The sequence below is a fragment of the Chamaea fasciata genome, unplaced genomic scaffold (assembly GCF_029207755.1).
Source record: "Chamaea fasciata isolate MVZ Bird 193981 ecotype frontalis unplaced genomic scaffold, bChaFas1.0.hap1 SCAF_6, whole genome shotgun sequence".
Lineage (NCBI taxonomy): Eukaryota > Metazoa > Chordata > Aves > Passeriformes > Sylviidae > Chamaea > Chamaea fasciata.
The window spans coordinates 1,798,441-1,812,290 of NW_027094091.1; the positions used below are offsets into that span (position 1 = coordinate 1,798,441).

At 64.3% G+C, this 13,850-nt stretch overlaps 1 protein-coding gene across 1 annotated transcript in view; it reads left to right on the top strand.

The window, feature by feature from the left end:
* Nucleotides 1–1,209: 1,209 nt before the first annotated feature.
* Nucleotides 1,210–13,850, top strand: part of LOC136290817 (dedicator of cytokinesis protein 2-like) — a 44,524-nt gene continuing 31,883 nt past the window's right edge. Inside the window, exons 1-22 of the mRNA XM_066185140.1 lie at nucleotides 1,210–1,270; nucleotides 2,770–2,853; nucleotides 2,960–3,000; nucleotides 3,242–3,297; nucleotides 3,400–3,496; nucleotides 3,587–3,735; nucleotides 4,098–4,233; nucleotides 4,326–4,480; nucleotides 4,863–4,944; nucleotides 5,847–5,982; nucleotides 6,309–6,384; nucleotides 6,551–6,630; nucleotides 6,804–6,929; nucleotides 7,014–7,138; nucleotides 7,792–7,890; nucleotides 8,296–8,368; nucleotides 8,467–8,570; nucleotides 10,603–10,792; nucleotides 11,695–11,792; nucleotides 11,916–12,005; nucleotides 12,289–12,389; nucleotides 12,520–12,654. Coding sequence (XP_066041237.1) covers nucleotides 1,231–1,270; nucleotides 2,770–2,853; nucleotides 2,960–3,000; nucleotides 3,242–3,297; nucleotides 3,400–3,496; nucleotides 3,587–3,735; nucleotides 4,098–4,233; nucleotides 4,326–4,480; nucleotides 4,863–4,944; nucleotides 5,847–5,982; nucleotides 6,309–6,384; nucleotides 6,551–6,630; nucleotides 6,804–6,929; nucleotides 7,014–7,138; nucleotides 7,792–7,890; nucleotides 8,296–8,368; nucleotides 8,467–8,570; nucleotides 10,603–10,792; nucleotides 11,695–11,792; nucleotides 11,916–12,005; nucleotides 12,289–12,389; nucleotides 12,520–12,654 — 2,273 coding nt within the window. The 5' untranslated portion in view covers nucleotides 1,210–1,230. The remainder of the gene's footprint in view (nucleotides 1,271–2,769; nucleotides 2,854–2,959; nucleotides 3,001–3,241; nucleotides 3,298–3,399; nucleotides 3,497–3,586; nucleotides 3,736–4,097; nucleotides 4,234–4,325; nucleotides 4,481–4,862; nucleotides 4,945–5,846; nucleotides 5,983–6,308; nucleotides 6,385–6,550; nucleotides 6,631–6,803; nucleotides 6,930–7,013; nucleotides 7,139–7,791; nucleotides 7,891–8,295; nucleotides 8,369–8,466; nucleotides 8,571–10,602; nucleotides 10,793–11,694; nucleotides 11,793–11,915; nucleotides 12,006–12,288; nucleotides 12,390–12,519; nucleotides 12,655–13,850) is intronic.

Sequence of the window (13,850 nt, forward strand, 5' to 3'; positions counted from 1 at the left end):
GAACGGCCCGGCCCGGCCAGAGCTCCCGCCGGGGCCGCGGGGGAGAGCCGCGCACCGGGCAGGGAGGGCGCACCGGGCAGCGCCGGGTGGGGACCGAGCGGTGCCTGCTTGCCCCGGGACTGCGGAAATCGGGAACCGGGAACCTCGGAGGCTGCGGGAAGTGCCACGCCTGCGGTTCCTGCTCTCCGAGAGCCCCGGCAAACCCCGCACGCCGGTGCCCGTGCCACGCCGGTGCCCGTGGCACATTTCCTTCTGTTCACCCCCGGTGCTGCCGGCACCGGCGCGGGCAGGTCCGTGCAGTGGCGGGGATCTGGCGGCACATCCCGGGCGGTGACACCGGAGTGCCGCGGCGGGATCGCGTTATGCCCGGCTTTGGCTGATCCCACACCCACCCGGTCTCGCTCTCCCGCGGGGCTCTCCTTGCCCTCCGGCTCTTCTCAGGGTCGGCTTTTGGTCAAGGGGGGTCTGTCCTGGGACTCGGGATGACCCCAGAGCAGGCTCAGGTTGCAATGGGGTTTGGGGACAGGCGAGGAGGTGGGGATGCAGGGAAGGAGTGCTGGCTCCAAGGGGCTGATGGAGAGAGACGTGTCAATCCGGGCAGCAGCAGCAGGACTTGGGGGGCTCAGAGGGTCCCAGGCCAGCGTGGCCGTAAGGGGGTGAGGGCCTGGCTGAGCTTCACATCCCAGTGCTGGACAGCCAAGTGCAGCCAGCAGGAGGAAGGAAGTGGCTGGTGCTGAGCCTTTGCTCCACGCACTCTCCTGATGCTGGACAGGGCACGGAGCCAGTGCTGGCACAGCTGGGCCTGATGCACCGAGGGATGGAAATGTGGACAAGCCAGACCCAGCCACGATGGCAGAAATCTTGTCCTGGCAGTGCCGGTTGGGAGCCTGGCACGGGCCCACCCGTGTGTGGTGTGGCTGGAGCGCTCCATGCTCCCATATCCTGCTGCCTGGGGGCTCACCCAAGGGGGTCACCGTGCCACCACATGCCCCACTCCAGTGACCAGAACCCCTTGGGTGGGTGGTGTGGAGGTCCCGGGGGCTCCATCCCCACCACGCTGCTCGGGCCCGTGGCAGGGGCAGGAGGGTGGGGTGGGACCCCCGCACCCAGAGCGCACGGAGGAAGTGGAGGTTTCACAAGCTGGGGGTACACGTGACACGGGGAGTGTGGCAGGAGGAACCACCAGTGGCCCTGCAGCGCCCCGGTCCCCGCAGCACAGCCCCGGTGGCCATGGCGCCCTGGCTGCCCACCAAGGAGAAGTATGGCGTGGGTGAGTGGGGGGCTGCTGGCACTAGGCGCTCGGGCACAGGGCTGGTGGAATGGGGGTTTCTCAGGGTGAGGTGACATCCATGGTGAGGTGACATCCCCTCCCCCGGCTCTGGTGGTGGCAGTTGGGTGATGGCACCAGTGGTGCCGAGCTGGTGCCGCTGTGAGGTGATGTGAGGAGGGGGCCAGGTCCCTGCGGTGCTGGTGCAGGAACAAACAGGGGTAGTGGGGGCTGCAGGGCTGGTGACAGAATGCTCGGGGAAGGGGACCAAGCAGGACAGGTGCCAGCAGAACCCATGCACCAGGAGTGGTGCTGGTAGGGGTGGGAAGCACTGGGGTGGGGGCTTGGCTTCCCTCCAGGCTGTGGTTTTGGGCTCAGCCCGGCTGTTGAGGCTCTGGGGGAGCCTTGAGGCACCCCAATAACTTTCTTTAGGTTCCAGCTGGGGCTTTGTAGCTGCCTTAGTGTTGGTGATGGCAAAGCTGTAGGCACCCCCATTCCTCATAGCACCCCCAGATTGGGTTCCCTGTGCCCTGCACCAGCCCTGGGCACCCCCACTCCCTGCAGCACCCCCAGCTTCTGCTGGCCCTGGCAGCCCTGTGCTTCTTCCCGTTTCTTGTGGGGCCGTTTCCTGCACCCTTCCCTTTCACTCTCTGCAGTGCTGGAGCAAGGGCTGAGCTTCTGCAGCGTCCTGGGCAGCACCTGAGTGAGGGCTGAGCTGCTACTGGTCCCAGCTGGCTCAGGGTCTCTGTAGGGAGTTCAGGGTGATGGGTGGGGTCCTGTGGGACCTCAGGGCTCCTGGTGCCCCAAGGTGTGAGGGTCAGCATGAGGGGTCCTGACAAGCCAGGTGGGTCTGGGGGTGCTGAAGTTTCAGCTGGGCCTGGCTGGGCCTCAGGGTGGACACAGGCATGGTCCTAGCAGGGACTCCCGGGTGCAGGACCTGTCCCCCAGTCTGGGGGCCAAACCAGGGCTGCCTGGCCGAGAGCTGTCCTTGGGGCCAGAAATAGTCACAGGGACAGCAGCAGCACAGCTGGGCAGGAAGTGGCTGGCCACCGGAGAGCTCCTGTCCCCACGGCGCCCCTCCCCTGCCACCAGCTCTGCTGTCCCTAAGCAGACCTGTCCCTGGCCACCAGCCCTGGGCAGGGGCTCAGCTGGCGCTGACCTCCCCGCACTGCCTGTGCCAGGAGCGGGACCACTGGCACCCAGGGTGCGGGTGGCAGGCAGGGGGGTCCCAAAAGTGACCCCCGAGTGTCAAAAGGAGGCTAGGGGCTTCTGCTGTGCTTGGCTCTGTGTGGGCTGTGCCGTGGCGGTCCTCGGGTGTGGAGTTGGTGTGCTCGGGGGTCTCACGCTGTTTGTGGGGCTGGGGGTCTTCTCCATCTCTTGGGACTGAACGGGGCCTGCTGGAGTGCTGTGGGGGGCTGGCTGTGGGGTGCAGGTGCACAGGGCCTGGGGGCTGGTGAGGGGCTCCAGGCAGGGATCCCAATTCCCAGCCCCTCTTCCCACAGCCGTGTGGAACTTCCCGCGCACCAAGGAGCATCACCTCCCGCTGCAGGTCGGGGAGATGGTGCATATCCTGCAGGCCTCCGAGGGTAAGGGGGACCCCCGGGTGCACCCCAGGGTTCCTGCACCCTCCTTTGTCCCTGCAGCAGGGGCCAGGACCCTCAGCCTGGCTGACGATGTCCCCTCCCCTCGCAGGCTGGTACTGCGGGTACTCGCTCCGGAACAGGGCTGCCCGGGTAGGTGACGGGATGCTGGGGTTTTGGGGGCAGGAGGGGCACTGCTGGTGGCTTTCCCTGTCCCTGCTGGGTGTCTGGGGGGACGGAGGGGGCATGGACAGCGGCTTGCCTTTTCCTTGGGGGGATGCTGGGGTTCGAGGAGGGCAGAGGGTACAGCAGGCTGGGCACTGGGAGCCTCCAGCTGTTCCCCCCTGAGGGACAGCTCCCAGCTCGGGGGTGCCGACGGCTCTGACTCCCTCAGGGCATCTTCCCGGCCTCGCTGATCCGGCTGAAAGGCGGCGTGGTGGAGCAGCGGGGGTAGGTACGGGGCACGGGCAGGGGTGGGTGGGCTCCACCCTCTGCCCCGTGCGGGGTCCCTGCGGTGCTGGGGCGCTCCACGGGTGCCTGTGCCTCCCCTAGGGTGGAGGAGAGCGTGGTGCCCGCCGAGATGCCCACGGTGCAGGAGATCACCACCACGCTGCGGGAGTGGGCCACCATCTGGAAGCAGCTCTATGTGGTGAGGGACGAGGGTCTGGGTGTCGGGGGGGATCTGGGAGCGGGGTGGGGGACATCTGGTGGCCGCGGTGACCCTGTGGTGCTGCCGCAGGCCGGGCAGACGGAGCGGTACGGGCAGGTGAAGCGGATGATGCAGGAGCTGATGGAGCAGCGCTCGCAGCTGCTCTCGGGGACGCTGCCCAAGGACCAGCTCCTGCGGCTAAGGAAGGAGGTGACCGGCAAGATGGACTACGGCAACAAGTGAGGGCGGGGACGGGGCACGGGGACCTCCAATCTGCCTCTGGCACAGGCTGTGCTGTGCCCCAGGTGTGCTCCCTGGTGGCCTGGCTGGCTGTCCCTGTGTCCCCATCATCCCAGCTGGCTGTCCCGTGATGGCTGGGGACAGTAAGTGTGCCACCAGCTGCTCAAGCCACCTGGCTAAGGGCTATGGCTGACAAGCCGTGGCTGGGACAGGAATGTTCTCAGTGCTGCCAGCTCCTGTCCCTTTTCCTGGTCGGATCTGTCCTGCCCCCTCAGACCCTGTGCAAGGACAAGTGAATCCTGGTGGGACACACGGCCCCGTGTGCCCCCAGTCCTGCCTCACCCCATCCCGGCCCCTGCAGGATCCTCGCGCTGGACCTGGTGGTGCGGGATGAGGACGAGAACATCCTGGACCCCGACAGGACCAGCGTCATCAGCCTCTTCCAGGCACACAGGAGGGCGGCACAGACCCTCACCCAGCGCATCCAGGAGGAGACGGTGAGGCTGCTGCTGGCCCTGCACCCACACCCTGTGCCAGGGGATGTGCCAAGGGCTGAGCTGTGGGGCTGTGCCCCCCTTGTGCCCCCCAGAGCCCGCAGCAGAGAGCACCAGGCCATGGCACCCACGGGGCTGCTTCGCCCTCTCACAACCTCTACCTCTGCGTCCGCAACTTCGTCTGCCACATCGGGGAGGAGGCGCAGCTCTTCATGGCCCTGTACGACCCTGGCGAGCAGCGCATCATCAGGTGGGGCCCCGGGGCACAGGACAGACCCTGCCCCTGCTCTGCTGGGTGCTTGTCCTGCTGCTCCCTGTGGCATTCCCCCCGGGCTGCCCTCCTGCCCAGCCCAGAAGGACCCGGCGGGTGTCACGGGGGGAAGGGGCACGTCCCTTCACAAACGGCTTCTCCAGAATGGGAGGGTTTGTCATGGCGTGCCTGCCGTGCAGCCATATCCCATGGGACAGCTTGTCCTGCCCCAGGCACTGGGGAGGTGACCAGTGCGGTGACTGGGGACAGCCAGGCTGGGCCAGTGCCTCGGGGACACTGGTGGGATGAGGGGTCCGTGCGGTGGGAGCTGGGAGGGGCTCTGCCATCCCGCTGCCCACCTCAACCATCCCCCGCCCCGCAGCGAGAACTACGTGATCCGCTGGGCCAGCACCGGGGTCCCCCAGGACATCGAACTGCTCAACAACCTCAAGGTCGTGTTCACGGTGAGCGCAGAGCCCGAAGGAGCCGCGCTGCTGCCTCCCGCCGCCCCCTCCTGCAGATCTGCTCCCACCCCCAGCATTTCGGGTGCCCCGTGTCTCCCCGACAGAAGCCGGACCCCCACCAGACCCCCCGCTCGTGTACCCCAGAGCCCTGCCCTGGTGCCGGGACGTGCTGCCGGCCCTCTGTGGTCCCCTCCCGGTGCTGGGGGTCTCGGGGTCCCTTCCCGTTGTTGGAGGTCCCGGGGTCCCCTCTCGGTGCTGGGGGTCTCGGGGTGCTCCGTCCCCGCTCGTCCCACGCCCCTCGGCGCTCGCTGACTCAGCGCTTTGGCTGCAGCGCAGCGCTGACCCCCGGGACGCCGCGGAGCCATCGATATGCAAATGAGCCGGGAAAATCAATGTTAATGAGCAGCATCAGCACTTCGGCTCCGCTGCCGCCCCCCCCGGCTCTCGCCCAGCTCAGAGCCCTCTGCTCTGCTCGCTGCTGATGTCCCCGCGTGTCCCCACGCGTTGTGGCGTGTCTCTATCCCTTCTTAGCGCCGCTGGAAGGTTTTGGCGCGGGCGCAGCACCCGGGGGACCCCATCCCTTCCCCAGTGTCTCCGGGGCTGGGGTAAAGGGCCGCCCTGACATCCTTACACCGTGCCAGCTTGCCAAACTGCCTGGTCTAGGGTGACCCATTGGTACCATCGGTCCTGGCATTGTCGCCATCCCTGGGCCTTGGGACTCCTGGGGTGCACAGAAGCCCCCAGGGCAGCGGGGCTGTGTGCCCACTGCCCCCACAGTGCAGGGCAGCAGGGACCCTCTGTGCCCACTGGTTCCCCCTGCCCAGCCCTGGGCACCCCGTGATCACCTGGCGGTGGCACGTCCCCGGCAGTGCTGCCAGTGTCACACGGCCCCTGTCCCCCAGGACCTGGGCAGCACGGACCTGCAGCGGGAGCGGCTGTTCCTGGTGTGCCAAATCATCCGGCTGGGGCGCATGGACCTGCGGGACAGCCACAGCCGCAAGCTCAGCACGGGCCTGCGCCGGCCCTTCGGCATCTCAGGTGGGGGTGGGCTCCATGGAGACCCCCAGGGACTTCCGTGCCACCATCCTGGCACCCCTGCCAGCCATCACATCAAGCTCTGTGATGTCCCTGGGCTGCTCCCACTGTCCCTTTTCCCTGCCTGCCCACACCGTCCCCCTTGGGGACAAGGGGCACAACACCCGCCCTGTCCTGGCACAGGGGACCCCCAGCACAGCGCTGCTGAGGTGTCCCCAGAACCCTGGGGAGACCCTCTGCCTTCACCTCCCTTCACCGTCTTGTTCTGGGCATGGATCACTGGCTGGGGGTGCCACCTCTGCCACGGTGTCACCTCCGTGTCACTGCAGTGATGGACATCACCGACATCACCAAGGGGACGTGTGACAGCGACGAGGACAAGCAGCACTTCATCCCTGTCCACCCGTGAGCCCCATGGGCGGGGGGAGTGCCTGGGGGGGGCAGTGCTGGGGGGCAGCGGGCAGGCTGGCATGGGGACACCAGGCTGGCATGGGGACACCAGCTGCCAGGGGACAAGAGGTGCAAGGATCAAAGAGAAAAGGTTTTTTTCCCCTAAATGTGGCTTTTCCAGGGTGGCTACTGATGGTGATTTCCTTCACAATATGATCCGGAAGGCGGTGGAGGGGAAGGACATCAACCACAAGGGACAAGGTAGAGACGCTGTGTCCCCGGTGCCCACTCTGTGACACAAGACCCCCTCCCTGGCCATCTGCTTGTCACGTGAGGCAGTCCCTGCAGAGTAGAGGACTTGCTGTGACCCCTGGTGGCCCTGGCTCCCCCAGCTCTTGCTGTCACCCCTTGAGAAATCACTGTGGTCCCTGCAGGGCTCTGGGTGTCCCTGAAGATGCTGTGGGGAGATCTGAGCCAGGTGAGGAAGGACCACCCGCACCTGGTGGACCGCAGCACGGCGGTGGCTCGCAAGCTGGGCTACCCAGAGGTCATCATGCCAGGCAAGTGTGGGAGGGACAAGCCTGGGGGTCCCTGGGGATGCCAGCATGTGCCAGGACCTGGCTGACAGGGCTGTCCTCCCCCAGGTGATGTCAGGAACGACATCTACCTGACGCTGGTGCAGGGCGAGTTCGACAAGGGCAACAAGAAGACGCAGAAGAACGTGGAGGTGACCGTGTGTGTCTGTGACGAGGCGGGAAATGTGGTGCAGGTATGGCAGGTGTCCCCCGTGTCACCTCACCTCGGGTATGGCAGGTGTCTCCCGTGTCACCTCACCTCGGGTAGAGCCAGCAGCTCCAGCAGCAAAACTGTCTTTGAAGAGCCCCTTGGGCCACTGGAGCTGCCCAGAATAGAGATCTGGGAATGGAATAAAGATATGGGAAAATGCTGTAAACGGGGTAGAGAGAAAATCGTCTTCCCTTGGGGACAGCCAGACCCCCTGGCCATGCCCATCAGACATCCATCCCCAGCACAGGCAGAGGGGGAAGGAGCTGGGGACTGGCAGGAGGCCAGGGGGTGTCAGACCCAAGTGTCACCTCCCCAGGCTGGCTCTTGCCTCTCTCCGGGTGTTGTCACAGCAGTCCTCAGCTGGCTCCTGAGGAATGGGCTGGAATTGCTGAGGGCTCATCTGGGCCGGTGCTGGGATGCATCCTCCATCTCCATCCACAGGGCCAAGCCCTGATGTGCCCTGGGAGGGCCGTGTGTCCCTTCAGAGGTGACACCAGGCCTGGCAGAAGTGGAGGGGATGGCGTTCAGGAAGGTGTGGGCAGGAGGGCTTGGGGCATGGTCAGGGCTGGCAGGGATGGGAATTCTCCCTCCCTGTGAGGCCATTTGGGCTGATCCTGAGCTATCTCCTCCTGACAGAACGTGATCCATGCGGGAGCAGGGGACTGCCCCACCAGCCACTACCGCTCTGTTGTCTACTACCAGCAGCGGCACCAACGTTGGATGGAGACTCTGAAGGTCTGGGGAGCCCCAGGGCACAGGGACTGGGGTGGGAGAGGGCTGCAGCCCCTCCAGGCTCCTCAGGGCTGCTGCAGGGGGTCCCCTTCAGGGCAGGCGTTTTGGGGGGCAGTCCTTGGTCCCATCTCAGGGACGATGGAGATGCTGCCAGGGTCACAGCATGACCCCTGGATGGACACCCAGCATGACCAGCTCTGGGGAGGGTGGTCCTGGGAATGGGCACTGCAGCCCTGTCCCCATCCCAGTACCCCCAGTTCAGCCTCACTGGTTGACTGGGAAGGATGTGGGGTTATTTGCAGCAGTAGGCGGTCTGGCACAGCCCCTGCTCGGGCACAGAGGGACATTGCCCAGGTGGGGGCTCAGCCCGTGCCCCCTGCCCTCACCTTGGCACGCGTTCCCACCCAGATTGCTGTTCCCATCGAGGACGTCCACAGGACCCACCTGAGGTTCACCTTCCGCCACCGCTCCTCCAGCGACTGTGAGTGTCCCTTGCTCCAGGCCTTCCTCCCTGCCTGGAGGTGTGTCCCTGGTCCCCTCCGACTCCCCCTCACCTCACCCCCGTGTGTCCCCCCCCAGCCAAGGACAGGAGCGAGCGGATTTTCTCCATGGCCTTCGTGAGGTTGATGCGCCCCGATGGCACCACGCTGCGGGATGGGGAGCACGACCTGGTGCTCTACAAGGTATGGGGGGGACCCCAGAGCCCCCTGAAGTTTGGGGAGGGGTGTGGGACAGCAGCACTTCTGAGGCCAGGGTGCCAGTCCCTGCCTGAGCCACCGTGCTGGTGGCACGTACCCGAAGTCCCCGAGGGTTTGCGGTGCCTCCCTGCCCGTCCTCGCTGTCCTTGGTGGCGGGGGCTCCCCGCACACAGCGTCTCCAATCCCTGCGCTGCTCCTTTGGAATGACAAGTTTTGTTTGGAAAAAGGTGATTTAAGCGTTTGTGACGGGGAGGGAACGTCCCCGTGGTGGGGCTGCGCTTCACCTGATTTCACCAGCCCTGGCGCTGCTCGGGTTTGCTCCGGGAGAGTGGAGGGGAGGGGAAATCGCTGTTCATTTGGGAAAAACGCAGTCAGCTCCAACGTGAAGGGCCCCTGAAGGGGCTGCCCCCTTACCTGGCGTCCCCTTCCTGCACTGGGGCTGCTGCGACCAGAGCAGTGGGAGGCATGAGCTGGTCTCTCTGCCAGGGCGAGCTCAGGGCTCTTCCCTGTGTGCGGACACCTCCTGGAGTCCCTGCCTGGCCATGGAGCTCCAGTGTCCCTGGGGGGGTCGCCTGCTCCCCCGCCCCTGGGCTGCTGCATGGGAGTGTTCTCTGATTTTGGCAACGTGACCACAGTTTCTCCAGGCGCAGCCACGTCCCTCCCTGAGTCTTGCCTTTTTTTGGGATGAGCCAACCTGCTCCCTCCTGCTGCAGCAGCCCAGGACAGGGACAGACCATGCTGTTCCTCCCTGAGGCTCCTGAACATTTGAAATCATTATTATATCCCTCCTCCCTGCTTTATTTTTGGGCAAAAGACCCAAATTCTTTGACTGCTGCCATGGCCCTCGGCGCTGGCTCTGGTCCCTGGCTCTCTGGGGACTGTCCCCTCCACAGCAGGAGCATATTGGGCACCTTTGGGATGTGCCAGTGCTGGCTGTGGCAGTGAGAGGAAACCTCCCACACCTCCCTGCTAGGAGAACAAACCCCCCACACCTCCCTTCTGGGTCCCTGTTCCCCTCAGAGCTGTCCCTGCCCTCCTGAACCACCACGTCCTGCGCTGCTCCGTCCTCTCCCTGTCTGACTCCGGCTCTTCCCGGCAGACACCGGGGGCTGGACTCTGGGAGTCAGAAGCTATTTCATCTTTTTATCTCTGCTTGCCAAAGGAATGTGAGTGAAAGGCTTTTAGCTGCTCAGACCTCTTGATCTCCAGCTGGTCTGAGCTCCAGCCAGTTTTCCCTGCGCGGGTTCGGCCCTGGGAAGGAGCACAGGGCTCCTGTGTGTTGGCTGCTCGTAGCAGGTGTCCTGGAGGGGAAAATCCAACAGGAAACATCTCTGTCACCTCCATCTGACCTTCAGCTGGAGGGGTTTCACCCTGAGAGGCTGCAGGCAGGGAAGGATGGATGTTTGTGAGCTCTGCAGCCCTGCTGGCTGGCTCTGGTCAATCCCTTATGTCCCAGGCTGGCCAATGAGCAGGAAAGGTCATTCAGAGTCACCCCAGTGAGTCCTCCTGGATGGAACCTTTTCAGCTTAGAGTAGAGGACACAGAAATAGGCTGTTTTGGAGGCCCTGGCATGCCCATACAGGTAGCAAACGTAGGGTGACAATGGTGTTGTGGAACAGGCTGTCCTGGACACCTGGGTGTTGTCCTGCTCCATGTCAGTGTCCCGGTGCGTGCCGGTGTCCCCACTGCATGTCCATCCCCGCAGCAGTGCCCAGGGGTGTTTAATTTCCAGCCCCACACTCCTCTTTGTCACTCTGCTCCTCCTGCCTGTTGTCCTGTCCCCGCTGTGTGACACGAGCTGGGGTTTGGTGTCTCCCCCAGCTCATTTTCCCAGCTGAGGGGTCCCTGTGGATCCCCTCAGGGAGCAGCTTTGTGGGATCAGCGTGGGGGAGCCAGAGGGTACCCAGGGGTGGGATGAAGGTTCTGTATGGTGGGAGGCACCAGCCATGGGGTCAGCACACAGCGGGCCAACCCTGTCCCCTGGGGCTCCAGCTGTGACCTGTGTTGTGCCCTGCAGGGTGACAGCAAGAAGCTGGAGGACGCCAGCGCCTACCTGTCCCTGCCCTCGGAGCGGAACCTGTCGGAGTCAAAGCTCCTCTCTGGCTCCTCCTTCCGTGTCAGCGGGGCCGCGCCGGCTTTGGCCGTGTCCACCCGGGACAGCTTCCAAATCTCCACGCTCATCTGCTCCACCAAGCTGACCCAGAATGGTGAGTCCTGATCCCCCACGGCGGGGGAGGCGGGGCTGTGTCCCCTCCCCGGTGCTGTTCCCATCCTCTGGATCACGCTGCTCCCGATGCTCGGCTCTCCAGCGCCCATCGCACTGGGACAACGGGATGAGAACAGTGGGAACAGCGAGTGCTCAGTTACTGTTTGGCCATGCTCAGAATGGCCAAGGCTGTTCCTGGGGAGATCAGCTCCATCAGGGTATTTTGGGGGGGGCTGCAATCCGCTGGAGAGGAGCAGCAGCGAGTGGAATTCCCACTTGAATATGGCTGCATGACCTTCCTTCGGAATTGAGGTGGGAATTGGAGCTCTGTGGTTTAACCCCCCATTCCTGGGTTGGCTCAGGGGAGTTTCCACCCCTGGCCTGCTCTACACAGGTCGGGGCAGCTGAGAACATTCGTGCCCCCTTAGCCCTGACACATCCCGCCCTGGCCAGGGAAAGGCCCACGGGAATTCTGGGCTCTCCTCCCACCTGCTGCAAGGCTGGAAGTTGGGAATGGCTCATCCTGCTCTGGCTGAAGTGCAGGGAGCTCGGGGGATGTGACCTCGTGGTGTGGGGATGTGACACATGGTGACAACGTGGCTGCAGGGCCCAGGGCACTGAGGTTCAGCATGGAGGGGTCAGGGATGAGGCTGCTCCATTAATTCCCTTCCTGCAGCACGATTTTGTCTCCCACAGCCACGACCTATTTAAAGTTTGTGCTTTATGGCCCTGGCCAAATCAGGGGATTTCAGCACTGAGCAGTGGCTGTGTGAGGGGGTTCTGGCTGTTCCTGGCAGTGTCCTGGCAGCTCCTGGGCAGCCAGGATGGGATGGGGGAGCTGGGGGTTTGTAACACTGGGGTCAGTGAGTGGTCAGTGCTGACCGCCCCATTCCTCCTGCCCAGTGAACCTGCTGGGGCTGCTGAAGTGGCGCTCCAAGCCCAGCCTGCTCTGTGGGAACCTCCAGAAACTGATGAACGTGGATGGAGGGGAGGTCATCAAGGTACAGCCAGGATTTGCTCCCCTCCCTCCCTCCCTGGTTCCTGCACTCCCCATGCCCACCAGCTGGGTCTTGGGCAATGCTGGGGTCAGCGCTCGAGCCCTCACAGCCCTCATGTCCCCCCAGTTCCTGCAGGACACACTGGATGCCCTGTTCTCCATCATGATGGAGCACTCGCAGACAGATGTTTATGACACCCTTGTGTTTGATGCCCTGGTGAGCAGAACCTGTGTGGGTCTGAGCCCCCCCCAGTGACGGGTGGGCACTGGGCCAATGGGGTTTGCTGGTCTGAGTGACCCAGCCCAGGGCAGGGCTGCGTTCTGAGGGACACTGTCCCTCTGGGGGACAATCCCAGCAGGATTCAAAGGCATTTCTCCCACACCAAGCCAAGAATGCTCCCGGTGATGGGACCAGGCCAGGGTGGGGTCGGGATGGCTGTTGCTCTGCCCAGGCATCCCCTTGCCCATGCTAAACCGTGCCCCTTGCCTGCTGCCCTCAGGTTTTCATTGTGAGGTTGGTGGCTGACAGAAAGTTCCAGCATTTCAACACGGTCCTGGAGGCTTACATCCGCCAGCACTTCAGCGCCACGCTCGCCTACAAGTGCGTTCCTGGGGGCTGTGGCACGGGGAGGGAATGCTGGGGGACAGGGCTGGGACAGCCAGGATGGGGCTGAGACAGTGGGTGCAGGGTCTGGCAGGGCTGGAATGCCCACAGATATCCCACCCCGCAGGAAGCTGCTGGCGGTGCTGACTCAGTACGTGGAGCAGGCGGGCCGGGGGGAGCCCTGCGAGGCCCTCCCACGCACCTTCAAGGCCCTGGAGTACATCTTCAAGTTCATCGTCCGCTCCCGGCGCCTCTTTGCCCAGTAAGTGCTCCCAGTGCTCCCAGTGCCGTGTGCCAGCACCCTGCTGGAGCCTGGTCCCTGGCTCGGGGTCTGTGGGAGGGAGGTCCCTGTGCTGTGGGAGCGCTGTCAGTGCCATCGTCAGCCCCAGGGTTGTGGCAATGGCAGCTCAACCCACCTGGTGTGGCACCCAGGTTGGCACCCACCGCTCCTGGCTGTGGTGCTGTGTTAGCTCGTCCCCAGGCGAGGCTCCTCCATGGCTGTGAATCCTCTCCTCGAGGATTCTGGCAGTTTTCAGCTTCGTGCCATCCTCTGGACGCTGCTGGACGATGGTGATCCACTCTGAGGGTGGGCAGTGCTGTCCGCCTTAGGGTGGGAGAGCTCTCTGGCCACCCCAAATTCCCAGCAATGACCCTGCCCCACAGTGACCCTACACCACAGTGACCCTGCCCCGCAGTGACCCTGCCCCAGCCACCCCTGACAGGGGGTTTCCAATGAGCTCTTAAAATCCTCCCACAACCGAGAGGGCAAAATGTCCTGGGCAGTCTGTGCCCCAGTGCTGGGAAGGTTTCCTGGAGCCCAGTTAAGGTCAGTGGGAGGTGTCCCTGCTCATGGCAGGGGTGTTGGAGGGTTTGTGAGGTGCCTTCCGAGCCAAACCCTGCTGTGATCCTGTGATGAGCAGAGCAGTGGGCTCAAAGGTCAAGGTACCCACAGGCACCTCCAGAGCGCCCTCAGACCTGGTTTCGCTTGTTCCCCGTGGCCATGGGGTTCACATCCCAGTCTGGGTGATGGCACAAACACCCCTCTTGTGGGCCAGCGTGGGAGAGGAGGAAGTCAGGACACGGCCATTGGTGTTACCCCACAAAGCCGGTGCCGTTCCTCTTTCGTTCCACGTACGCGGCACCGAAAGCCGAAGTGTCCTGAGGGAACAGCAGGCAGCGAGGTGGGCAGTGAGGGACCCCCACACACACGTGGCAAGGGCCCCCTGCACGGGGTGGGCACTGGCTGGCACCGAAAGCAGTGAGATCGCCCCATCCCCAGGCGCCGTGGTTGGGCAGGTGGTTGGTTTTGGGGGAATGAGGGCTTTGCCTCCTCCACCCCAAGCCCAGGACGTGTTGGGGTCCCTGTGGGTGCTCCCACTGGCAGTGAGGAGCTGTGCCAGGGTCCCTGTGCCCCCAGGAACTGTCACACCTCACTTTGCACCACTCTGTATTAACTGT